At 35.8% G+C, this 26,084-nt stretch overlaps 4 protein-coding genes and 1 long non-coding RNA gene across 11 annotated transcripts; 1 reads left to right on the forward strand and 4 right to left on the reverse strand.

The window, feature by feature from the left end:
• Nucleotides 1–209: 209 nt before the first annotated feature.
• FUS6 (COP9 signalosome complex subunit 1) lies at nucleotides 210–6,129 on the reverse strand. Its single transcript, XM_086596872.1, has 6 exons — nucleotides 5,699–6,129; nucleotides 5,274–5,594; nucleotides 2,059–2,175; nucleotides 1,869–1,954; nucleotides 886–1,120; nucleotides 210–682 (listed from the first exon to the last, which is right to left on the reverse strand). The coding sequence occupies exons 1-6, from the start codon at nucleotides 6,083–6,085 to the stop codon at nucleotides 488–490; spliced, it is 1,341 nt and encodes a 446-aa protein (XP_086452998.1). The 5' UTR covers nucleotides 6,086–6,129; the 3' UTR covers nucleotides 210–487.
• Nucleotides 6,130–7,302: 1,173 nt separating this feature from the next.
• Nucleotides 7,303–9,904, reverse strand: CYP87A2 (cytochrome P450, family 87, subfamily A, polypeptide 2). The gene is made up of 9 exons (XM_086596870.1): nucleotides 9,705–9,904; nucleotides 9,278–9,602; nucleotides 9,033–9,188; nucleotides 8,671–8,922; nucleotides 8,477–8,566; nucleotides 8,308–8,386; nucleotides 8,111–8,217; nucleotides 7,828–7,958; nucleotides 7,303–7,694 (listed from the first exon to the last, which is right to left on the reverse strand). Exons 1-9 carry the CDS (start codon nucleotides 9,902–9,904, stop codon nucleotides 7,601–7,603), a joined length of 1,434 nt encoding a protein of 477 aa, XP_086452996.1. The 3' UTR covers nucleotides 7,303–7,600.
• Nucleotides 9,492–10,259, forward strand: LOC147513691 (uncharacterized). Its single transcript, XR_015215592.1, has 2 exons — nucleotides 9,492–9,604; nucleotides 9,742–10,259. It is a non-coding gene; the product is annotated as an uncharacterized LOC147513691 (long non-coding RNA).
• Nucleotides 10,260–12,898: 2,639 nt separating this feature from the next.
• On the reverse strand, nucleotides 12,899–16,824 carry LOC147513692 (ras-related protein RABA5a-like). Of its 7 annotated transcripts, XM_086596874.1 has the most exons (5): nucleotides 16,607–16,737; nucleotides 16,327–16,408; nucleotides 15,650–15,789; nucleotides 13,849–14,230; nucleotides 12,899–13,358 (listed from the first exon to the last, which is right to left on the reverse strand). In XM_086596874.1, exons 4-5 carry the CDS (start codon nucleotides 14,186–14,188, stop codon nucleotides 13,027–13,029), a joined length of 672 nt encoding a protein of 223 aa, XP_086453000.1. In that variant the 5' UTR covers nucleotides 14,189–14,230; nucleotides 15,650–15,789; nucleotides 16,327–16,408; nucleotides 16,607–16,737; the 3' UTR covers nucleotides 12,899–13,026. The 7 variants fall into 7 exon arrangements, with proteins under 7 accessions (XP_086453000.1, XP_086453001.1, XP_086452999.1 ...); XM_086596875.1 differs by lacking the exon at nucleotides 16,327–16,408 and having other exon boundaries at nucleotides 16,607–16,824; XM_086596873.1 differs by lacking the exon at nucleotides 16,607–16,737 and having other exon boundaries at nucleotides 16,327–16,470.
• A 61-nt stretch (nucleotides 16,825–16,885) lies between these two features.
• On the reverse strand, nucleotides 16,886–25,110 carry LOC147513693 (GPI transamidase subunit PIG-U). The gene is made up of 14 exons (XM_086596871.1): nucleotides 24,828–25,110; nucleotides 24,692–24,739; nucleotides 24,534–24,594; nucleotides 24,351–24,383; nucleotides 23,449–23,573; nucleotides 22,060–22,194; nucleotides 20,911–20,987; nucleotides 20,551–20,774; nucleotides 19,431–19,487; nucleotides 19,149–19,317; nucleotides 18,608–18,665; nucleotides 18,428–18,513; nucleotides 18,187–18,243; nucleotides 16,886–17,430 (listed from the first exon to the last, which is right to left on the reverse strand). The coding sequence occupies exons 1-14, from the start codon at nucleotides 24,967–24,969 to the stop codon at nucleotides 17,350–17,352; spliced, it is 1,353 nt and encodes a 450-aa protein (XP_086452997.1). The 5' UTR covers nucleotides 24,970–25,110; the 3' UTR covers nucleotides 16,886–17,349.
• Nucleotides 25,111–26,084: the final 974 nt, after the last annotated feature.

Here is a 26,084-nt window from a genome sequence, read left to right on the forward strand (position 1 = left end):
TGCTTGCCCATATATACATAATACACGTGCCACACATTTTGTTGATGAAAACTATTCCAAATAACATCTAACGTCCAAAAATATATACACCATGATTAAAATGCAGAAACCAGAGTATCAATCAATTGGGCGTTTAAACCAATTAATTTTAAATTAAACCTGCAACTAACTGGTGGCATACAGAAATCCTAATCTCAAAGTCTCAAACAAATCTTAAACAATAGTCTTTGAAATTATATAAAACAAAAGTACCATTCTAATGTTGTGATAAAGATGTACCACGCCTCTGGTACCCAATGATACGATGAGCCGGAGTATATACACATCTACAATCATATCTGTAACACTCATATAGAAACAAAAGGACATTTTTGGGTGCAGAAAGATATGTATACGCACGACTTTCCAATCGAGTTACTGATATTGAGAGCTCTACTCCACGAACATAAAATAAGGACTTGCTTAAACAAAATCAAGAGACTTCAAACTATGGTCTCCAGCCTCCATGGAAGTTCCTTCCTGCTCTATGATTTTGTTCATACTTGAGAAGATTGGCTCTGAGCAGCATTGCCCTCACATCCCGATCAAACTCACTTCCCATCTTTAGGACCCTTTGGAAAGTTGCATTCCTCTGATCAGCATGTCGAGCATGTAAAATTTTGTTATGGGAGTCAATCCGAGCCTGCAGGTTTTATCAGTGTGGTTAATAAGTATGAAACTGCAGTTAAAGAAATTTTAGAATGAGAGTCACATTTCTTGTATCAAGGTTTAAAACTCTTCCATTAATCAGTCAATAAACCTTGTCTCAGATAGTAATAGAAGAAATATTTAACAAATTTCCAGTTAAGGTTTTAAATTACAAAGAGAAATAATATTAACCCAAACCTGAATCTGGTTGTCAGTGATCAAAGCTTCCAGTTCTTTCTCAAGCCCACCAACACTTGTTTTGAAAGCATCGGCCATCATGTTCAGATCAACGGAGACAAATGGGTGTGTATACTGGATGAGGGCTTTGTGCCGGATATGAGTGTACAGCGTCTCAACATGATCATACAAATGGATGTCAAGCAGCAAATTTGCTTTCAGATTTTCAAGGTACTGGAGGCATGAAGCATAACGGCTGCAACAGGGAAAAAACATCAGACAACCGTGCAAAAATAAAATGCTTGTAAGAGGACAAGATACACTCGAGAAACTACACTGACAACTTTAAATAGATGGAAATCATTGCCACTCAGAAAAAAACAAGATGACAAAATGCATGACAGGCTTCCACACAAAAACCATAAAATAACATCATCACTGCTAATCTTCCTCATCACTTCTTGATCAATCCAACGAAACAACTGTCTAAGCTTCACCTCAAATTCTGGAACTAGCAAATAAATCCTACCTTACTAATCCAACATACTTGAAAAACAATATGTCTGTAGAAGTGGATGGAAACTAAGAATCATGAAAGCGTTCATGAGAAAGGAATCACACAGAATATGGTCACATACTGCTGCATAGCACCCACATTACATGATATACCTATAATAAAGAACTGACAACTTTAAACAACAGGAAATTATTACCTCTCTGCATATGCAACATTTCAAGAGAAACAGGAAGTGTGTCCATAGAAACAACAAACACTAACATATACCTAATCACTTCTAGTCTCTCTCATCCTTTCTTAATCAATCCACCATTACAACCATCTAAGCTTCATCACTAATACTGGAGCACATCATATTATGCTAGTTCAATGTACTTATAGTCTTAAGGCACATGAAAAGGTTTAAGTCTTGCAGTATCCTTAGTCAGGAAAGTTAAGTAAACAGCACTGACCAAACAAGAAAACATGAACTTTGACATTACTTTACCTCGAATAGAAATCATTGATAATCTCCCGTATTTCAGGTACTAGCTCCAAGAAATTACGGAAGTTAAGGTTGTCTATCACCTTAGTCTGCAAAACGGGTAGAAGTAACAAAATTAGCGTGACGTTTCCACCTATGCTTATGAAACCTGTCAAATCAGAAGAAGTTAATAAGGAAAAAAAAATGTATATGCCTTTAACTCCGCCCTGTCAAAAGTAGCAAGTGCACAGAGACCACCATATGTTGCAACATCTTGGGGTGCAATTACTTCTGTGTAATGATTTCCTAGTTCGGGAACTATGTCCAAGAACTGCATGCACATTAAAGTAATAAAATGGTGAATAACCATTATTTAGAAACCAAGTCATATCAAATCAACCACAGCTAAACCATATAAGACAGTACACACAACTCTTGTAGTCACTGCAAAATATTCCCATACCTCTCATACATCTATCCATACTATTTTTGTGAAATAATGATAGTATTAGGACAAAATGGGGGAAGCAGCTACAAAAATTCATATATTAAAAAGCTAGGAGCAACAAGTCTTAAAGCTCCCTCCTTTGGAATAATTCACTATAACCATTCCCCTCACAGAGAGAAATCTTAACAGAGAAGCAGATAATAGGCAGGAGAAAAACCATAAGGAAAGAAAGAAGGAAAACAATGTGTACTTCTGTATGGAGTTTCAGACTTGCCCTTTCTTGTTATCGTCACCCACCTCATCATGTAAAGGGCATCCAGGTTACAACAAAACACAGAAATGAGTGCAGGCGTGCACTAAAGTTGATAGACCTATAACTGATGCACAAATGCTACGACTGAACTACTCAAATAGTTGCCAAAATTTCACAGTGCGGATTTAAAGAACAAAGACTAAACATAAAGGTGCACCAAAGGAATAATATATTCTGGTTATCTCAAAACATCAATACAGGCCTTTACTCTAGCTGATAGGAAGTTGTAATTAATGCAGTGAATGATATGGTTGAATGACTCAATTATACCCCATCAAACGTTGGAGTAGGAAACCATTAAATTTCTTTCGAAAAGCTATAAACCATAGAAACAACAAAATACCATCAATGACCCGTCTAATTATGTCATATGATATGAGTTTGATTATACAATCATACAGATGAGTGGTCCTGCCCAGTGTAGAAACTTCTTTTGAAAAATCGTGATCTAAATTGAACAGGGAGAGCACAAGTTGCATCCTAAGATTTTGGAAACAGGAAAAACCACCAAACATATATCTAAATAAAGGAAAGATCCTTTGGTAATGCTTATATAAACATCACCAATTGAATGATGGAAACAATCTTATATGAAGACTACTTTTCGGCAAAAGAAAGTTCACCATAGATTGCAAGTATGGTTGATTTTTTTAACTGTACATAAATTTTAAAATAATAATAAAATACAACTTACAATAAATTTTAAATCCATACTCTCTAGAATTACGATCCTACAATGATTTTTTTTATAACACCTTCAACTGCTTAGTTTTGTCATCTATTCCTCTAAAGTTTAAACTGAACAATATATATATGGGAGGGGTTTCTAGGGACATATTTTATCTTGACACAAACAAACTCAAAATCGTTAGGACATTTATAAGTTTTGGATTAGGCTAATTTTTTGTAAATATGATCTCCTAACTATTGTCACAAATAATAAAAAAAATCAAAAAATTTCAAACTTGCCAAATGTAGTTAACAATTTACAAAATTTGGCTAATTGTAGACCGTTCATTTTCACTATTTTTTATACTATATTTGGCAAGTTTAGTAATTTTTTATTTTTTTGATTATTTGTGACAATGTTTAGAATAGTTATGAGATTATATCTACAAAAAATTAGCCTAATCCAAAACTTATAAATGTCCTAACGATTTTGAGTTTGTTTACGTGTCTGTTCCTAGAATCTCTCCCTATATATATAGGGAGGGATAGAGCCACATTCTAGCCACATTGTAAATGAATTCAAACAAAATCGTGGACTTAAAAGTTGAATTAAAAGCTGAATTTTTGTAGATATGATCTCTCCACCATAGAGAATATGCTCATAAAACTTTTAAATCGTTAGATGAAAAATTCAAAAATGAACACTAATTTTTAAATGATTAGACATATCCAAATATTATAATTTTTTGTGAGAATGATCTTCATGGTAGGGAGATCATCTTCACGAAAAACCAGGCCTTAATTCTTTTGTATGTCGAAAATGCATTGTTCTAAAAATCGGTCTAGGCGGTCTCTAGGCGCTAGGCGGTGCCCAACCGACTCGCCTAGGCCCAAGTCGTTTAAAAAATCGGTGGACCGACTAGGCAGGCTAGGCAGGTCTAGGCAACTTCTAGGCAGTCCAGTCAAGTTTTTTTTTTAATGATTAAATGTCGAAAATTAAAGGCTCGTGTAGGCTTAAGATTTGAATGAGTTTAAAAGACTAAAGTCTAATGTAAATTATATGCCACTATAACAAAGAGTATGCTTTTATATAAAGTCGATATTCTTCAACTATTACGCATTTTTGTAATAAATATCTTTGTTTGTGTTTATTTTTTGAGTTATGGTAAATGATTTTCTTCATTTCTTATAGTAAAGGTGTGTATTACTATATATATTAGGGAAAAAAAACTGCCTAGAGCCTAGCCCGTCTAGGCACTGCCTAGAAAGCCTAGGCGCTAGGCGCTTTCCCACCGCCCGACTACTGCCTAGCGTTTTTTAGAACACTGCAAAAATGTGGCTATAATGTGCACATAAGAATATGGCTCTATCCCTCCCCATATATATATATTCCTCTAAATTGAACCAAAAAAATATATTCCTCTAAAAAAGAAAAGTAAAGGTGCAATGAGTTACATATTCTTGTCATTTTAAAACACGAATACAGGCTTTTACTCTAGCTGAAGGAAGCTGTAACTAATGCAGTCAATGATATGGCTGAATGAATTTATTATTCACCGATCAGATGTTGGAGTTTGATATGCCATAATACATGTGCTACGCTTGGTTGAATACAAATGTAAATGCACTTGCATAAAAACACCCTATGCAATGCAACCAACTTACTATGCTTTTAATCAACGTCCCAATGCTAGGTACTTGCTGCCTTAGCGTTCCCCATCCCAGTGTCCTAAGGCAACCTGTCATTGCATATTATCTGAATCATAAGAGCTAGGGAGCACTTAATTCTGGTATGCCTAAAGTTAAATCAACCAAAACATCCCCCGCCCGTGATAACCCATTATATAAAATCTCTCTACCTTCGTCTATGATCTCCAAAACAACAACAATGCAGCAGCCATGGTAAGTGGTCATCGCTTACAACCTACTCTGCAGTAAAAGCCTTACAGGATACTAAAAGAGTTGAATTCAGTAATAAAGTAAAGATTGAAAGACAAACCTTACGAGCTGCATGTTTATACTTTTTATTCTCCATGTGAGCCAATCCTGAAGCACAACGCAGCTTTGCAACTACCAGAGGTTCCAAAGGCTCTGGAGTCTGTTCAGCTTTGGTGACTGAATTTGAGACATGGGTGAACTGTCCCATCTCAATGCCGACCAGAATGGCATTCAAACACATCTGAATTATGTGCTTTGATGTGGTGCAATAATCTCGGGTGCGAGAGTAGTTCTTAAAAGCATCCCCAAGTGCACCATGGGCATAGTAAAAATCCCCAAAGTCGTTGAATCCCATTCTGATGCTTTCTTTGATTAAGTTTGTCTGCAAATAAAACAAAAGAAGAGACCTTATTATCTCATAGTTTTAATGAAACAAGCATAGAACATAAAATAAAAGTTCCCAATCAAAAAAATTAAGATACATACCTTGTAAGCATTCAACTCATTCTCAAGTTTATCTTTCCTAACATCAGCTCTCCGATCAACAGAATCAGCCCAAGAATGATCCATACCATAATGAGTCCCCAACCTAGCATTAATCTTGTTGACAACATCTCTAAACAACTGAGTATTCTCCCCTTTTTTCAACTCATCATAAGCCATTCTAAGTGCTTCTAATTGCATTGTCTCGTTTCCACATCGATCTGCTATGAATAAAAGACGGGTTATTTTAGTCCTTCCAGTGTATAGACTCGCGTAAGCCTCGATGTCTAGCTGTTCACTACTTATTATTGGTTTTCTACTTTCTCTTTCTTCTTCGAATCCGTTTGCGTATATTTCTTCGTCTATCATTCTTCCTTCTTCTCCTTCCATTCTCGAATCTCCAATAATACTAATAATAATAATAATAATTAAACCCTAGAAATAATAATCCCACTTCTTTTTCTTTTTAACAACGACAATACTAATGGGCCGGGCTCTAAGCCCAACATTTTCACTTTAATAATAAGCCCAAACAAGTCAAAAAGATTACATAATTCTGTCCTAAATTTTAGTGGTTTTGTGTGACCACCCCCGGCACTGACCACTAAATGTTGGACATGAATCTGACCTTATTTCTTTGTATACTAATAGATAACTAGTCGTGTCATTATGGGCCTTGTAATTTCATTTCGACCTTCCAACTCTATATCTTCTTCCGTACAGTCTAAATCTCTAATTCTTTTCATGCACCATACACCATTTGGAAAACAAAATAAATATCTAACTTCTTTAAAGAAAACGAGGGCTTCAACAGTGAATTCATCCCGCCATTAATTTTTTTTTTTTCCAATTTTGTCTTTTTCCAAACACAAATATTACAGCTCATGTCATTTGTTTGTTTTATTTTTTTATTTTGTCTTTTGCAGGGGTAAAATAGTAGTTTCACGTCTAAAATTAATGAAAAATAAAATAAAATCAGAGATTGTTAACGTGGCGGAGACACATACAAAAGAGACTAGTGTCAGGAGAAAATAATTCATGGAGAGTAACAATGAATTCATCACGTCATTAATTTTGTTTCCTTTATTGCCCTCATTATATTGTTGAAATTACATATTTGTCCTTCATTATAAATGAAATAATAAAAATCAAGAAAATGGACCCAATCATAAATGTTTTGAACACTTAGTAATTTGGTTGCTTCTAACGTGGCAATATGATTGGCATATTTATGGGCTTAAGATTATTTTTGCCATACCTATTTAGTTTAAGAAATAGCCTTTTCTATTAAATTGTTGAGATGTTTAATTTTTAATGCTATGTTTAATTCAACGCTCATCTAGCGTACATAAATGCTAGTGAACAATAAAAGTTCCGTATAGATATGAAATATTAGAATTTAAATAGGTTAACTTTATGTGAAATATAGTCCATGGTTTAAGTCATTCGCCACAGGGCCACTATGTAAATGATATGTCAACTGATTATAGCTATGCTTGTCATTTGTCGGGAGAGCTTTTTTTCTGTATGTATAGCTGTAGTTGAATAACGAGAAAACACTCCATACTCAAAATGAACTGAAAACACTTGCACAAATGCTACACGTATGTTTAAATATTGCTGTATTGCTTTTTTGAATTTTCCTTCTCTTTTCTTTTCCTTCCATCCAACAGATCATGTCTGAACAAGACTCTTAACAGATTTGAATGCAAAATGCACAAAATTTTGAGAGAAGGGCTAAAGCTCCTCCTCTTCTTTACACTGTTCGAAAATACTATAGACAATTTTTCCGACTCATCCCTGTTCGTCAAAATGCGCAGTAAATTGGATGTGCTATTCAGAAGTTACTTTTTCCCTTCCGTTGGTCTGAATTGCCAGTATGGCGTCTGTCCTATGTCATACTGATCATATGTTCTTCTTCAAGATATGAACGTGAAAGCCATTTGGAAACGATAAACCAGGAGTTCGGACAATATCTCCTCCCTTTACTGCTGTCCACCTGGTAAATCCAATTGTGATAAAAATCAATCTTCTATTTTATTATGCCATTTACTAATCAATCAATATAATATGTGCATCTGTAGCTACATGACCATCTGACACTGTTATAATGTTATATGTTTGTTTCTTACCTATACTCAGTAAGCAAGCAATGGAGAAAGACGGCCATTTGAACCTTGGTAAAGTCTGTTCCAACACAGAATCTCAGACCGCCTCCAAAAGCCATAAAATGTTTAGAAGCACCACCATTCACTTCCATTCCCTGCATAAAACATATGATTGTATGCAAAATGAGAACCCAGTATACAATAAGAGGAAAAAAGTAAATGTAACTGCAAATATCTTTTAGCAGCAATGTAATTGCGAGATTGCACAGCGAAGAAAAAGAAAAATGTATCGAGTTCAATGATCAACCTTCCATCTCCATGGATTGAACACAAGTGGATCTTCATATTTGGCAGGATTCAAGTGTATAGCCGGAGGACAGACCATAACTGCCCATCCTGCTGGGATTGTATATCCTGCATCAACAATGATTGATTTGAGAATGTGTAATTGTTGAAATTGGAATATTTGTTATCATGGCTAGAAAGTGATGTAAATGAGTTTACCCTTAATTTGAATATCTTGCAATGCTTTTCTGAAAATTGCTGGGACAATATTTGCCAGCCTGACTACTTCATTGATGACCTGTAAAATATTGAAGTCGAGACTCAGGTAAACACAATCCTTTCAGAATACTCTGGGGTATAAATTGTCAGGCTGGGTATCATTACACACCTGAGCTGTGAAAGTCATTGATTTGTATTCTTCCCATGTGAGTTTTGAATCTGCATTTTCCCTGCTCCTGACTATGGCCTCATGCTCTTCCTGGCAGATGAAGACGCGTCATAAAACCATGCAATTGGGATACAACCAGAGAATGCATAATTGAGGATATTAGTAGACAGTGCTCTGAAGTGTAGCTCACTCACCGTTAGTTCCTTCAACACATGAGGGTGTTCGGTAAGAAGTTTAATGGCTAATGTTAAAGCCAAGGAAGTTGTCTCAAAGCTTGCAAAGAGAAGCACAAACATTAAGTCTAGAGCAATTGGCTCTGTAAGGATTGTTCCTTCTTTCTTCAGCTCTACGAGGACGTAGTCAAAGAAATCTCCTTGGCAGTTTTCAGGCATCGTCCTTCTCTCCTTTAGCATATCTTTCAGCATCTTCATTGCCTTCTTTCTCCCCTGAGAAAACTCAAACGAGTCAAGATGGATAGTCCTCAAAAACCATACAAGGTATGTGAATTTATAAGTACATTTGAGATGCTAAGGTTAAATATAACAATTATTAGTACCTGTAAACATTTATGGTAAGCAGTACCAGGAATGTCAAGAGGGAAGGAAATCAATCCCTGTATGAATGCAACAAAACTCTCTCTCAGATTTTCTGAGGACTTGGTTGGATCATACTCGTAACTGATCAGCTTCTTTGCCGTCAGATCAAATATCATCTGTAATGTTCAAATACTTTTTTTAGTCATTGAAAGAAGCATTGCCTGTGAACTTAAAATAAGAGAAAAGTCAATTTGCTTGGACTTACATTTGCTGTGGCTTCTTTCAGTTCAACAGTGCTCTGACTTGCCCACAAGTTTAAATTTCTTTTTGCTGCTTGTTCTACTTGAGGGAGAAGCTTTTCTTTCAAGCTCTCAGGACCAAATAGATTCAGAACCAAGTTTTTGAGATACTTGTACATGAAACCATGTAAGGTACCTACATTCTGTTTACCAAAGATCTCCGTAAAAGTATCAGGGTACCAGCTCTGGAACAACTTCCCTTCTTGTTGAAAGACGAAATGGTTGATCTCTGGGTCTGTCGATACTATAACAGGCCGTCCTACCAAGCTGGTTCGAAATACTGGCCCGTACCTGTAAGTTAATGCATAGCATGTAAGAGACTAGATATAAGAAATAAGCATGCAAACATTTTATGGAAAAAAAAAAAAAAAAAATAGTGGCCTACTTAATCACCTTTTCATTCTCTCTCTGATGAATGGAGGAATATCAGACGACGTGTTGGGAGCAAAGAACTGAAGGCTTTCTCCGATAAGTGGCAAACCCATTGAACCTGGCGGGAGTTTCCCATTGCATCTGGGGTTCCTCCAGCTATACACCCAATGAGTGATGATGCATAAGACAATGAATGTACCAATGCACAAGATTGACAGCATCTTTCCTCACTTTTATGTATATATAGAATTTCAAGTCAAAAGAAAGTTCGTGGTATTGGAGCAAGAGTGGCAATGCTATAAATGGGTTTTATAGTTTAAAACTGAACGTGTGAGAGCAGAAATTTGAGAGGTGGCGTTGCAAGTCAAGGAGGATTTGAACTGCTGGCATGTTATCTCATGAACTCTGAAGAGAACTACTTAAATAGACAGACTAGCTTGAGCTTACAACTGGTACAAGTATATATTAAAGTTGGCTTCCTTTGTTTTTTATACACTTGGTTGCTCCAATAAGCTGTAGAAGTAGTTGGAGATAAGAGTGTAGTTTAAATAATATGTTTAACGACCGCTTATTATCCTTGTCAACGCTTCGTATTAAAATGTGGAAAGGGTGTTACTAAGCTTAGCGTGATGAAGCTTACAGGATACTTCTTTTTTTCTTTAGTTTTAAGCCAGCTTTTTGGTCCTTCCTCTTTACACATTGCCCACGTCCTAATGTAATAGTTAATGTTGATTACTTAAGCCCCTTCTCTTGCGCTTGTCTGTTGCTTGTCGCAAAGATTAGAGTACACTAAAGGCTTTGATCTGCATTTCGGGTTCACGAGTCTACAAGAACCGAAGAGCAATGAGGCATAGTTGTGGCCTTTTTTAAGGGTGAGTAAGGCCTATTTCCTTTATTTGAGAACAGAATATAGGTTCAACCGTTCAACAGGATCTTACTGACCTAAGTATATCGGATCCAATCTTCAATTGTATCATTTAATACTAGAATCTAATGAGCTTTACCAACCTTGCAAGATTTTCTTAAATCTATGCTAAATACTTTGTTATTTATATGATTTTGATGACATTGAGAATATGTCTTGTTTTATTGTATTAGATCTCATCCTAGATATTATTTTGGAAGTACAAGTCATCTCAAATTCTCCAGATCATGATAATGTCATTTGTTCTTTAGATATTCTTGCAACCACTTACTCTATATGCTCTTATTTTTTCAAGAATTCTAGGATTAGCAGACCCCTTTGGAGTTTGGTCGCATTGAGCACCACCACCCCATTGAGCCACGGGCTCAACCAATGTAACTATAACAATGTAGACAGGTTTCAGTGGGGACCCCGTATAGACTAATATTGAAGGAAACTACTTGAAAGATGGTAAGAGAATGGAATTTAGGGAGGGTGTGAAGTTAGAGACCATGAACACGGGGAATCTAGTTCCCAGAGCTTTGTCTGGTGGTGGGGATTTGTGCTTCATTTGACGTGTTGTTAAGAAATATAATTTTTCATTGAGATGGTATTGGGGACCCAAAACCTGGGAATAGGCCATTGCCTGGCTTGTCCAAGTTCCTTAACAGGGCATCTGTTTGTACCTTAACTTTGGCTCTATTCGCCTGATGATTTGAACTTTGAATGGACTCATTTTGTATGAGCCAGCTTGCTTAATTGCCTGGGAAGACCTTGGAAAGGTTCCCTTCAGGGGGTGCACAAAGATTACAGCTCATTTTGGAAGTCATATGACCGTCTATTATATAATGTTGCTAGAAAGTCTTGTCTAGAAAGCTGCACATATAAAATAAGATGGATAAGGGGAAGACATTTTAGTCTGATGGATTGATGGATTATACTGTTAGAAGGCTCCATCAAGTAGATATGTTTGAGTAATGGAGTCATACCATTGAATGGTCAGGATTGGGTTCACTCAGTATGGCTGCAAGTTTTAGGAGCGTGATATGAGAAACCGTGGTACCAGTATCGAGTATGCCAATTTCGCTTGCGTCCTCGATGACATCCTCTCAGGCGACAAGCATGTTTTTACAGAATTTTCCAACTTTTCAAGTCAACCGTTCAAAGCAACAAAACACATATAACACGTTCAACTTCAAGCCAGATAAGAAATGATTTCTTGTGGTTGAAGCCTTGAAGGTTAAAAGGTAAAACCCGCACGAATATGGGGTGCGTGCTTTGAAGTGAGCATATTGTCTCCAGAGTCCAAGACCCAAAAACTCTAGAAACAGCACTCTATAAAGAAAGAGTGTCTTGAGTCTTGACCAGTATTTCTGAATTCAGAAAGTTCAATGGATTATAATATTAGTCTTCAAGTTCACTAAGTTCATCGGTTCATGTACAGTTCCTATAAGTACGTTTATGTTCGTTTTTCTTCAAATAATTGAGAGCAGGTGTTAGTCCAACCAAACAATTCTGGCTTTGTTACTGTAAAGAAGGATGATGGATAGGAGTTGACCATAATTTGTTTGCACACCAAGTAAATTCTAAATAATGAATATTAGTTCAAACTTGTAATTTTAATAATACTTAACAATTAATTCTTGTCATTAAGTGGTGTTCACATAAAGAGGTTCTTTGTCGCCAGTAACCCTAAAGCATGTTTATTTTTATTAATAGCTGCTAGTTGACAGTTTTTTTCCGGTTAATACAGTTTGTTTCAGGTCTATAGTCTTATACTCTACCTGGAATTTGATTCAATCTTCAGTTTATTCCCAAAATCTGCGTTTGTTATTTTTGGCAAAATACAGGATAACTTGCCATTGTTTTCTCCTTAAGTAATCACAAGCCTGGCAAAGTACCTCCAGACTCAACACTCAAGTACTAATAGATAAATGGATGAGGCTATAGAGAATATTGGCGAGTAGGCTATAGACTCAACACTAAAGTACTAAAGGAATCAACGTACATACAAATGGATTCAATCCTGTAAAAACATTGGCGAGTAGTTTTGTTGAATCCCTGCTCCTGCGGGTTTGTTATATCAATTCAAAGTTTTATGAACGGAGAATTTCCGATCTCGAGGTTGGATCTATCACTCCTTGAGCAACACATATCAGCTGATACTATGTTAATTTTGGAGGGATCAGGTAAGGCCGCAAGGCACCATTGTCAGTGCTATTTCCTTCAAATGACTTCTCAGTTCTCACACATCACGTTTGGAACCTATACCCAACACCCCCAAAAAAAAGAAAATAAAAAATCACACACATTGAAAATCTATAATTGGCCATTTATCAAAACTACGCAGCAGTCCTTTACAAGTGGTAAAATGATTTAATGCTCAAAGGACCAGAGAGCATAAAAAACAACACTACTAATCTAACATTCTTGATAACTTTAGGAAGAACAGCACCTTCGTCTTCTAGAAACAGAATCTGCTTCATGATCTCCCTGTAAAACCACAGTCTTACCATTCATCATCCCTGTTATGTCCTGTTTCTGGTTTTCTTGACAAAGAATAACTTTACGGCTTAAGATGCCGTAGATCTCTTTGACAACTGTCTGGAAGGCAGCATTGACATTGGAGGAATCAAGGGCGGATGTTTCCATGAAGAACAAACCCTGAGCCTCTGCTAGGGCCTTGCCTTCACGAGTAGGTACCTCTCTAGCATCTTTCAGATCAGATTTGTTACCGACGAGTATGGTGACCACATTCATATCAGAGTGAGCTGTTCAGAAATATGAAGCTATAAGGAAAACCGAGTTTACGAAGTAATGGTGTTCTATCAGTCAGTGAATCACATACAGACACAAACAGGAGTGGGACAGGTTAGGTTCCTACAAAAATTTAATTATCCAAAAGATGATAATCAATTTCCATTAATTTGTTCCATTTATAGGGCCAAGAATTCCTTGTCTACACTTCATGTGCCATCTGACTTGATCTCAGGCTTGTAACAATGAATATTTCCTATTTCATCTCTAAAAGACTTGAACTTTCAAAGAGAATGCATAAATGTTCGATCGACATAGCATCTCTTATAATGGGGACGGGCTCACTAAATGGTGGTCCAGCCCCCTCACATCTGTGAAAGGAATATCCAATAATAAGGGCCCTATACTTCAGCAACTAGAAAAGATATTTCAGCAGAGATTTAGAAAACACGTTTTCCCCAACAAATGAAATGTAAAACAACATCAGTGAAAAGGACTACTTACTGTGCAGTTCATTAAGCCATCGACCAATGCTATCAAATGTCTGCCGTCTACTGATGTCATAAACAACAAGAGCCCCAACAGCTCCCCTGTAATATGCAGATGTCACAGCCCTGAAGCGCTCCTGACCTGCCGTGTCCCAGATCTGTGCTTTAACTTCCTTTCCATCAATATCCATCTTTTGCGTTTGGAATTCTACCCCTATAGTTGATTTGGAGTTTTGATCAAACTCATTTCTGGCAAATCTCGCAAGCAAGTTTGATTTCCCAACAGCAGAATCACCAATCAAAACAATCTTAAATAGGTAATCCTCAGTTTGTTGCCCCTCCGTGGAAAAAGCCATCTTTCAGCTCCTATCACTTAATTCTCAATGGCATCATGGTTACTGATATAAGCAGAATCACTATTTTAGATCTCGGATTAAAGTAGGCTTAAAATAGGTAACAAAACACATAGTAAAAGAAGGGAGTTGCAAATTCTGAACTGATTCCGTCATAGGGTCACATGGGGACTAGAAGATGAGTTAAGGGTTGCGAGGTCAAATAAATAATAATAATAATTCCAATATTTAATCACATCGAGTACGGTGTATAGTGTTGTAGTTCATGTTAGACCCCACCGTCCCAATGTGGCCAGTCCTTATTTTTGAAATTCACTTGTGACATGTTTCAAAATCTAGACCAAACTGAATTCATGGTAAGAAAATGACCTCCATGATGAGTAGATCACCTTCACAAAATAAGTCCTTAACCCATTTCAGTGTTTGGCTGTTGGTCCATCGACAAGTAAAGGCTAAAAACTGTTGTAACAACCTGAGGCCATAGACACATACATGTATGATGAGCTATATATGCACATTAAATCAGTAGACAAAATCCTCATAATATGTTTACGTAAAATCAATGTCAAAATAAGTTGAGATGGTTTTGAAACTTGACTTTCAACATCATCTCTAGACCCGCATCACTTAATGATCTAAATTAACTTGAAGAGGAGTACCCAACCCCACCCAAGTTTTCAGTGAGGACTGAAACCATTGTATGTAATTTCTGTAGGTTCTATACATAATTTCCTATTTTCCTACCATTGAATTTCAAACCCAGAAATAACTTCATTAGTGAGCATTTAAGTTTGAATGAATCAGAAAACCTGAAGAGTTCATCCTTCAGAGTATTCTGTTGCATTTCAGAGTTCCAAATAAAATTTTCTGCTCACAGTCTGTTAAAGCCCTTTGATCTTTTTAGAATTGAATTTGAGTAGACACATGATGAGGATTTCATCAGGGATATCATGTACAACATATAAGTAAGTAAGTAATCCATTCATATAAAGGGATTGTAATATAAGTATATAACGAACAAAATTATTAGACAAAGCATTTACACTGAACCAAACGTATGTGCAAGGCAATGAAATTTACATGAAAATGACAATAGGGCTGTTTTTCTTTGTAAAGGACCTCCTCTTCATGAAGCTCATACTGACTGGAAACAAATTAATCTGAAAAATTCTATTATTGAAAAAAATAAAATAAATAAAGGACAAGTTTATATCTCAATAGTCCATAAATTCCAACAATTGGATCTAGCTTCGGGTGTAGTTCAATGTTTTAGAATTGATCTCCTGTGAGGATGATTTTAATGGTGAGAATATCTTCTTCACTGAAAAGTATTTTTTCAATCCATCTCCAGGTGTACCCCACTAAAACTGGTGATGGAAGTTGTGTATAAAAATGTGTACATACACAACCCGGTATCATTTAAGTATTGAAGCCCATAAAAAGCGTAAAGAAACAAGGGAATACCTGTCCTTTTGAAGACAAAGATAGCTTAATTAAAGCCTTAGATAAGACGACTTCACCCGCCTCTTCACACAGATCTTTGAGATTTCATACCAAATTCCACTGTACCTCAAAGTGTGACGCCAAGCTTAAATGGGCATGAACTGCAAACAACAAAAATGCATTAAAAAACCTCCATTACATTTTATTTTAATGACCACAATATTTCCAAGTAACTGAAATTTTTAAAAGCCATTGTAAAAGTAAGAAGAGCAAAAATAAAATAAAATCACCATACGAATCCAACAGAATCTAGTAGTTCATAAAGCATACAAGAAAATATTTTAACTCCTAACAATGCTAAAAAAAAGGCCACCTTAAGGATATTGAGACTTGCTTCCTGAGATGTAATTTTCCCCAAAACATCTACGATGCTTCCTTATTTCCCCGACTTGACTTACTATACACTTTTGGTTAAGTTATAAATGACACAATTGAAAAATCTGGTATCTTTTCTCTTTATAGCAAAATCTAGCCAGATGATCTATGGTTCAATCTTCAATTGTATGGCCTTATTACCTCCATGAATGTGCTTAGTCATCATGAACCCAATTATAAGAGAAAAGCTATACAACCTGGTGTGAATACTAGATGCAATCACCAGAATATTTTATAGCCAGTAGAATTTAAAACGAACTTACAGGCCAAAGCAAGCTGAGTATGGTCTCCTTGATGAAAAAATCTATCCTTAAATCTGTACATGAGCATTTTCTCTAGTAATTTCTGCAAAAATTTAAATTTCTAGCTTAATAAGTCTGTTTTAAGCGTTATAATAATACTTGTGTATTACATTTACATTATCACGGTCTGTTTAATTTATGGGAATAAACATAAGACGAGGTGGATGGATAGATTCGAAACCCTAACCCTAGAAAATTACTGAAAATAGAATATGAATAATAAATAAATAAAAACTTTTACCTTCAACCCCACTAGACTAGCTGCATATGTGAGAAAGCACGAGGGAATAAAAATATGAGAAACGCCAAAAATAGAAATTCTCTTTCTCTCTCCTCCTCCCATAACAAATTGTCAAATTCAGAGACAAAAACATCAACATTTTATATTCTCTATAAAGTAACAAAAGTTTCTCCACATCAATTGTGGGTTGGGGGGCTTTCCTTGCAAAAGTCGGGATCAATATCAGAATTGTTTATGTTGTCAAATTGGTAAAACAAAACACAACAAGTAGATATGGAATTTTGCGGGCAACCCAATGTCCCAATGTCCAAACAAAATATATTTTCACAATTGATTGTTACAGACTGAAGAACATTTTTGATAATGTTTAATTAACTCGACTAATTGGTGTAATCTCCTTTAGATAACAAGTGCATCCTCATGATCGACTCCAACCAAATCTGAATGCTTCAGTGGTAAAGAATTGAAGAAATGCTAATTTCCGTTCTATGATACAACAAACACCTAACTCGGTACATTTCAGAACGAGTGAACACTATTTCTACATAAAATTATCTCGAGCCCACTCCAACAGTTGGTACAAAGATATCTGGTCCCCAGTAGCATACCAAACCATGCAAGAAAAAGGGGCTGATTTGGACGATCGGCAACTACTCTCTAAAATCTTTGACGTTGCAGGTGTATGTATTCAAAAGAAGCAGAATGCAGGGCGGGGCACAACAAAAACTTTCCAATTATGAAGATTAAGATTCTGCATTGTATTGTTTTCTTATCATCCTGTCGTGTTGCAGCATGGCACTCACACTCTCAACCACCAGAATTATCTGCAGAACCACAGCAGGTGTTAACATTACAACCATCATATGTAGATATCGATGACATCCTACACTCTTCTGGAGGATTTATAAAGAACTCTTTTATCTTTTGTGCTAAATCCTTCCTGCACATTCAATACTAATATTAATCTACATTTTTTCTGTGTGTACAGTGTAAGTGTATGATTCCCTTGTACCAACAGCTCGACATCTCTGTTCAAATACCTTAAGTTTGAATAGTTGGGGGTAACTAATATTGGTCAATTACAGGTGGATTCCCACTTTCACTTGACAATTTTTCACAACTAGAAAATCTAGTCATGAACTAAGCTGTTACTGACTGTATTCCCTAATTGGGATGAATATTGGATAGGTCAAGCAGGGGGTATTTCACCAATCCTATTCTCGAACATATACCCACTTCTTGCATTCTTCATTAAAATGCAATGGTGTATCATTAACACATCAGACGCTATTTACAAAAAATGCCTAAATGTAAATGATTAATACGCTGAGGAAATAGTTTCTCAAACTACAAACTTCAAAAATAAAACACATGAAATAATGCACAAGACATTTGATGATCATGCACGTAATAATGTAGGTGGGGATTTTGGAGCTCTTTAAGATATTTGGGAAAGCGGAAAAAACTGTCAACTATCACTTCCTGATTGTTGAGTAAACTTTCTCTAGTCTTATGTCATAATTCTAAGCTTAAATTTACACATAAGTATCTATTCCAAAGGTTGTAACTTATATTTTTACCTGCAAACAAGCATAACCAATTGCCGTCGCAAAGTAGAAGTTTGCATTCCCCGTACCCTGCAAAAAATTTACAAAGCAAAGATTGTATGTGGGGACAATTTGTAATTCACTAGTATATGTGAACATATATTGTGTGACTGTGTGTGAGAGTGCGGGTGTGTGAAAGAGAGACAATATCAGTGTAGGTGTGTGCGACTGTGTGTGCTCGTCTCTGTGTGTCCGAGAGAGAGAGAGAGAGTACCCTCCAAATCCATAGGTTGTGCATCACAGGGCTAAGCAGAGTGACTCCAACATATCCACAGAAGAGGAAGAAAGAGAACTTCATCTCTGCATGCCATTGTAAAGAGATGTTCACAGATGTTATCCACGTATCTTCATCAAAAGGCAACAGAAAGTACAGCTTCCCACTTTAAAAGTTTACCTGCTAGTTCAGTAACAAACCAACCGAGTAGAGCCAAGTAAAGAGCAGGATCACCAACCTAAGCAAGATTGAATAGAAAAAGTAAGGAAAGAAGATAAAAGCCAATTTTATCCAAGTGATGCTAGCAAATTCAAAATTATGCCATCTCCAATGTCTTGTGCAGGTTCTCTAAAAAGTGCAGCACCAAACATTTAGGGTTAAATATTAAAGTGGATTGTAAAGAGCGCTAAGTTGTGTTTGCAGTTCCTATTTGCTAATACATAAAGTGTTCAAATTAGAAAAATGTAAGTGTTGAAAGAGAAACATGAACAGAGCAAACAATAATAAAAATTATTATGAAAAATATATAAAAATAAAAATAACATATAGAAAGGAAACCTGATTTTCCCAACATTAAGACAAGAGGATATTTATGCAAGTATGGCAAACAAATTGTATCAGATATACATCTATACACTAGTCTGGTAAGAGAGATGAGTCTCTTTTAGAATTAATCTTTAGCATGTTATATTTTATTCTGCGATAAATGTGAGAAACTTACTGAAGGATAAGATTTAAGCATTGAAGAGATGGCGATGTACACAAAAGCAAGAAAGCAAGGCCGGTGGTTCAAGCGTATGGCCAATGGCAATATCATGAACAAAATATTCACATGGAAAACAATCAGAAAGAACTCTCTGAAAAACTCAAAAACTTCAGCAAAGAAGTACCTGTTCAATTACCACAGTTAGCAAGAGTCGAAATAGCAGCCAATCGATACTTTAACAGAGAAAAAGTAAAATAAGAAAAAGAAAATATACAACTGGTTGGATTTGCAGCTCACCATAGGACGCCAATATTCGGTGAAAGATCTTCAACGGTAAGAATAAAACCATGTGTTCTGTAAGAGGAAAGGAACTTATAAAGCTATCACTAAGGGACTAATCCTTTTTTGGATAAACAAAGGACTAATCACTAACCATAACTAGCAAGATGAAAGCATGCCAATAAAAACATAATAGTTGATCCATCATTTGATTCCCATGGAATATGAAATCCAGGTAATACTAAACCGATTACATAAATTAAAGAAGCCGGTCAATCAGATCCACCAAAAAAAGTGACTAAAAGAAAACTGAAGGATAGAAGGAACGAATGGCAGATAGATATGATAGTACGTAGAAAAAGAACAGGAGGAATTTCTTATACTTACTAGTACCAGAATCTAGAACACTCGTTACTAATGCAAACACGATATTCTAAATGATAATTAATTTGATAACAATATGCACATTTGTCTTGAAGTTTGTACCAAGTAGAAAAAATGAAAGATCAAATCAAGAATCATGATTCTCATCCCTTCCACCAATGCAGCTCGTTTTAATCCTTACAGAACTTACAGGTGTCAAACGTTTTAACTTCACATGACCTCAAATTGGTGAATGACAATTCAGGATGTGGTCTAGGGTGGTATGTGACCATATCCAAACAGCAAATATCTTTCATCGTATATCCCTACTAACAAAAGAATGTAGCAAAAGTGGTGCTTTTGTCTGAGTTTCTTTATTAAAATTCATCTTTTAGATTGATGAATATATGAGATTTAAACCAACAATTCACCAAATTACTATTTATGTTTTCCAAGAATTGCTCTTAGCTTTAGAATATAGACGAACAAGCCACAGTCAGATGGTCAATCATACCATATTGAATATGTGCATGTCCGCCATTTTTTTATTTTATTTTACCTTGATAGATCCTTTTTTTTTCATTCTATGCTCTAAACCTTCCTTAACAATTTAATACACACATGAAAATGCTTGCAAAGGACCTTACATCACTTTCTTATCTCTTCATTCTCCTTTCCGTATGAAATCCTTGTGCTCAACTATAAAATGCCAAGACCGAAATGAAGCTAAGTAGCTAGCACTTAATAGTAATGAAGTATTAAGTCATTAACTAACCTTTTAAACATTTCCGACAGGCCACCATACTGTTTAAGGGAGATGCTGCATAGAAATAACACATAGACAGCCCAGATAGCTGCCCACAACAAGAAATATATGACCGGTCTCCACGAAAAAGAGCGACCAGCAAGAGGTGGTTTATTTCCATTTGTCCTGGAACCTTTTTGCAGAAACAATTTCCTTGATGGAGCATCTGGACCATATCCTAACAAAAGAATCACCTGGAAACCCCAAACCGGAAAACAAGAGGGTAAACTAAGAAAGGGAAAAATTATATGAACATTAAAGCGGGCTTTTCTCTGTCAGATGTTATACAACCAAATTGACATGCAAACAACAAAACAAAAGAATACTTACAGGTATCAATAGGACAGAAGGATAAAGAGACAAGTGACTTGCAGTGACCCATCCAAAAGCTGCCAAAGGAGCTAAACCTGTTGACAAGGATGGCATTTTCAAAAAACGATTGGCAGTTTGTGAGAAATACAAAGTCATCATGAACAAAACTTTCATAAAGGTCTTAACCAGTTTGTTACCAGTTTTACAAAGCTGGGCATCTTCACCTCATTAACATGTGTGATGGCTACAAGAGCTAATATCTTAGAATATACCACAATTGTGACTAAAGACCATGTGTAACTATCTCTGATTGCATAACTTAAGAGACAACATTTTAACTTCTTCAATAATAATAATAATAACAGTGCTCGTACACTAAACTGGATGATATAATTACATTGTGTCGCTTATCTCCGTAGAAATAATTTACTTAAAGTTTTCGTTCTTTGTCTTCTAGGTCCTCTCAACCTAGCCTACAACGTCACTGTGTAAGCAAAAATTTGACTTTACCAAAATTACATATAAGAAAGAGGGGTTACCAATTGATTACTGGCACATGAGCTAATCTTGTTCCGCAACAGTAAACCATTAGCATGTTCTGAAATGCTGGATGCATCTCATACAGTGGAAATTCTTCTGGTGCAAAGGTACCAAGGATCCTTGAGTTCATACATACGATTTTATTCAAATTTGTGCCTAATTAAGACAGAGGACAATGTGCATGGCTCTAAGAACATTAACTCTGAACACAGACCAGTCATCTCAGACATAAACCTATTTTTTTACAAGGTATGCATTTATGATCACATATTCACATCAATTACATATGTTAATTTAAGTTCTTATTTTTCACACCTGACTCGAGAAGCTTTTGTAGGTCCACATGCCACATCTTACGCTTAGAGTGAGTTAACCACTGTAACAATTTTTACTTAAGTGGGTATGAAGAGTGAATTTCACAGTGTGCACTGCCTCAAGACACCAAAACTAGCCACCAAGGTACAAATTGGCAGATTCGAAAGCAAAAGAGGGAGGAGACCCACCAGGGGAGGGGGGAGGGGGAGGGGGAAGTACTTGCTTAATATAAACAGGCCCTCCAAGATAACAGATACAAAACAAAACAATACAGTAACATAACTAACTTGAGCAGGTTTTCTAGCTTTTTACCTGAACATGCTCCATATAGGGTCAGAACAACCATAAGATTTTCAACAGGGGATGTCGACAAACCAACACATGAGACTATTGTGAGCGGATTCCACAAGTATATAAGAGAAGCTACGTCCCCAGCAGGGAGAATGCCTGAAAATGATGTAACAAGCGTCATTTATCAGTTTGTTGATTATAAATGAGTAAATGGCAATACTTTCCAAAATTAGTATCAAAAAGGTATTAAAATCTGGCAGTAATTACTCAACAAGTAAATTGCTCTAGAAGCACAACCAAGAAAAGAAAAAAGCAACAGAGTCATATAACAGTTAAACTCTTTCAAGTTTGACTACAAAATGTAGCAGGATGATGACCTATGATAAAACATGGAACGAAGAAAAACTGGGGAGGTATTACCAATAGTTGAAAAAATATTAACATGTCTCCTTGTAATATTGCAGTAAGAGTAAATGTATTGTTTTCAATAGTTTTCTGATATATTCCGTTAATATGTAGCTAAGCAAACTCATAAAAACAATGTTAATGTAGCATGCCAACGATGTCAAGTTTCTAGTTCTTTTTTTTTTTTTTTTTTTATCTTATTCTTCATTTAAATAGATGGCTAACCTGAATCTAGAAGAGACTAAACCAGCTAAATGATCAATACAACTATGGAAAAACATGACCTGTTAATCATGTGCTTTTGCATTGTCCTTAGGGGTCAAACTCTAGATTTTTGTCCCTTATGCTCGATGGTTGAGGAATCAGTTAATCATGTGCTTTTGCATTGTCCTTTTTCATGGACAATTTGGTCTTGCTTTCATTGAGAGTTTGGTATGGTTTGGGTCAGTCCTAGTCGAGTGGTGGATCTCCTTACTCAGTGGTACACAGGAGGCAGAGAATATGGAACATGCTACATTTTGCAATTATGTGGGGTATTTGGTTGGAACGGAATAGACGTATGTTTGAGGGCAAAACTATGGTGATCCAGAAAGTCATACTTGATATCAAAGGGCTCCTTTGTTATTGGAGTAAAATTTTTGTGGACCTAAGAAACATTCATTTTGAACAATTTGTAGCTAGATGGGAAAATATTATGTATAGAGAGTCTTGAGTAGAGTGGTTGGTTTATTTTTGGGTTGTTTTTATATTTCCGTTGTAATGGTCGGTTATCTCGACCTACGTTTTCTTTGATTAATACAATTTAACTTTTACCGAGCAAAAAAAAAAACCATGACCTGTACTTATTGTACGTAAAGATTCAAATTACAGTTATTGTACTTGAGTTTGATTTCCCCATTCACCGGCAAATAAGGGGATTTAAGGGAATAGGGTATAGAAGTTCTCACTATCAAAAAGAGAAGGTGACAATTGGGAAACAATCCTATAGTAGAAAGTCAGGCTTACCAGAATGCTCCACAAGTTTAACAAGGTTTACTGATTTCAAGCTCTGACTATATGCATCTTGAAGCTTCTGGCCAGTTGCCCTGATAAGCACTGCAGTGAAAAAATCTGCAACCACAAACAACAAACTGTGTACAAAGGGTATTGATATTAACAGCATAGCTAAAAAAAACTGTGATTAAAAGGAGTAAAACAAATTTCTTCTCAAATATAAATATAAAACAGCTCCTAAAGGGGTCAGTTAAAACTCAAAACAAATTCAAAAATGATGCAACAAAATATGGATCATGTGAAGAAGAACCTCATAATCTTCTATTGATATGATCTCATAACCAGAATAACCTACTAAAAGAGTATATATGATATCTTTGTGTATAAAGGTCATCGTATTATGATATAAAGTTTGCCATGAACCCTTCACTTAAGGGTTGACCATATAGGAAAATGATCTACCCACACTAGCCCAAAATATGCAAACATGTAGTGCGCTAGAGTTGCTTAAAAGTCCCACATATTGGATATGTTATTGTCTTTAACATAACACAAGTTAACGCCATCTCGTCTATAAGACACAGACTTTAGCACTATAGGACACACATTTGTTTTCTCTAAACTTTCAGTTCCCACCCCAAAACGATCGTATTGGACATTGGAGATATAAACATGTGCATTGCGTATGGGTGTGTGTGAAGTACAATCAGACCCTAGAAAAAGTAGAGGACTAGAGGTGATAGCTCAAACACTGGTTAAAATTTCCAAAACTGACCCAAAAGCAATACAGCAATAGTAACTTAGCCACTTAGGTTCAATTAAGTAAATAATGTTTTTCAACAAATTATACAATGTAAATAAAAATGTGCGAGGCAATATCAAAGACAATATAAAGCTCAGGAATTCATTCGTACCTGCAGAAAAGATGACTAGGTTGTCCTTCAAGTCTGCATCACCCCAAACGACCCAAACGAAAAAGCAAAAAACGCGTTATAAATATTACACACTTAATAGCACATTGCACAAACATAAACAATAACATTATCCTACAACTCAATGAAATCTTCTTCAACACATTAACCCCCACTATTATTTACCTTATAACAGTCAATGGCCCTAAAATACTCAGTAGCAAAGGAGAAGCATGGTACATTGATCCTGCACAAAAGAAAATACAAAACAACCCATCACCCAAATTTACTGACAAGTAAAATAAAAGAAACAGTATGCACTTGATTAAATCAAAGAAGCAAACCTGCGTAAGGTGAAAGCGAAGACTGTTTCAACCAATAACCTTCAGCCACTGCACAAGAAAGAAAGAAAAAATATATATAATCAGAAGTGTAAGGAACATTAATATTGTTGAGTGAGAGAGTGTGAGAGAAGATTACAGCGACGGAGACTAGTGAGAGGCGTGGAAACTTCTGGGCGAGAAGTAAAGTTGAGATCTTTAGGGAAATATATGAGAAAGAGTCTGAATAATAACGACGTTGTTACCCACACCCAATACCATCCAATTTTCTTCTTCGCCATTCCTTCCTGCTTTCAGAGAGTATTGCCAAACCAGTCACCGGCCGGGCTACTTGTGTTTTCAGGCCTATGGAACTTCTTTTATTTTGCGTTTTTCTGTTAATTTTTTTTCTAACTGCGGCGTTATTCCGAGTGAGAAATTTTAACACAGTCTCGTATTTTATTTCTTAAACCACGTGGTACAAACAATATACACTCTATTCTGTACTAGCCATTTGGCCCGCCCTATGGCCCGACTTGTTACATAGATAGCTAATGACTCAAAAGCTTAAAGTCCACTTAAATAAATAATCAAGAAATGGGCCTCAGCCCCCTCGTTCTATTATGGTTGTATAAAAACACCCTCCCATCGGCACATACCTCTTAACCTCCCTGTTTTATAATATCTCATCAAATAACCTCCCGTTTTTTTTGGGTTGAGAAAAAATCACTTGTTTTTATTTTCCCAAATTTTGTTGCTTCCTTTTTTACCCTTTTAGATAAACATCACATATTCATCGCTATTTCAAAGGAAAAACACTTATTCAACTTCAATAACATGATTCAAACATTGATTCAACTTCCATAACACGATTCAACTTGGAAATTAAAATAAGGTTCGATAATGAGGAAATCGGGTCGAACGATGAAGAAATCGGGTTCGACAATGAAGAAATCGAGGTTCAAACAATGAAGAAACAAAGTTTCATGATGAATAAATGAAATAATCACTTATTCCCTTGTTAGTTTTGTTTTATTTATTCTTCTTCTTCTCCTTCTTCGATCTATTTTGAACATTTTCCATCACTATGTAAATTGTTTTTTGTATACAAATTTTAGTATGCAAATTTTTTTTTACATAATGATGTTTCTTTGCAAATCCCATCAACATGTAAATATGTTTTTGCATAGAAATTTCACTATGCAATTTTATTTTTACGTAGTGATTTTCTATGAAAATTTATTTTTACATATTGATTTTTCTATTTTTCTTCTTCATCTATTCTGAACAAATTGGCTCCCGCCACTATGTAAAATTGTTTTTGCGTACAAATTTGAGTATGCAAATTTATTTTTACATAGTGATTTTTCCATGCAAATCCAATCACTATGTAATTTTGTTTTTGCATATAAATTTC

The sequence above is a fragment of the Coptis chinensis genome, chromosome 3, assembly GCF_015680905.1.
Source record: "Coptis chinensis isolate HL-2020 chromosome 3, ASM1568090v1, whole genome shotgun sequence".
Lineage (NCBI taxonomy): Eukaryota > Viridiplantae > Streptophyta > Magnoliopsida > Ranunculales > Ranunculaceae > Coptis > Coptis chinensis.

Coding starts and splice junctions, on each gene's coding strand:
- FUS6 (XM_086596872.1), bottom strand. CDS start 6,085: ATGGAAGGAGAAGAAGGAAGAATGATAGACGAAGAAATATACGCAAAC. Junction 2,176..5,273: donor ATAAACATGCAGCTCGTAAG/GTTTGTCTTTCA, acceptor ATGTGCATGCAG/TTCTTGGACATAGTTCCCGA. Junction 1,955..2,058: donor TTGACAGGGCGGAGTTAAAG/GCATATACATTT, acceptor CCCGTTTTGCAG/ACTAAGGTGATAGACAACCT.
- CYP87A2 (XM_086596870.1), bottom strand. CDS start 9,904: ATGCTGTCAATCTTGTGCATTGGTACATTCATTGTCTTATGCATCATC. Junction 9,189..9,277: donor TGAAAGAAGCCACAGCAAAT/GTAAGTCCAAGC, acceptor TGAACATTACAG/ATGATATTTGATCTGACGGC. Junction 8,567..8,670: donor ATGTGTTGAAGGAACTAACG/GTGAGTGAGCTA, acceptor TTCATCTGCCAG/GAAGAGCATGAGGCCATAGT.
- LOC147513692 (XM_086596875.1), bottom strand. CDS start 14,188: ATGGCTTTTTCCACGGAGGGGCAACAAACTGAGGATTACCTATTTAAG. Junction 13,359..13,848: donor ATGGCTTAATGAACTGCACA/GTAAGTAGTCCT, acceptor ATTTCTGAACAG/CTCACTCTGATATGAATGTG.
- LOC147513693 (XM_086596871.1), bottom strand. CDS start 24,969: ATGGCGAAGAAGAAAATTGGATGGTATTGGGTGTGGGTAACAACGTCG. Junction 20,988..22,059: donor CCTATATGGAGCATGTTCAG/GTAAAAAGCTAG, acceptor CCTTGTCAACAG/GTTTAGCTCCTTTGGCAGCT. Junction 18,514..18,607: donor GTTTGTTACTGAACTAGCAG/GTAAACTTTTAA, acceptor AATGGCATGCAG/AGATGAAGTTCTCTTTCTTC.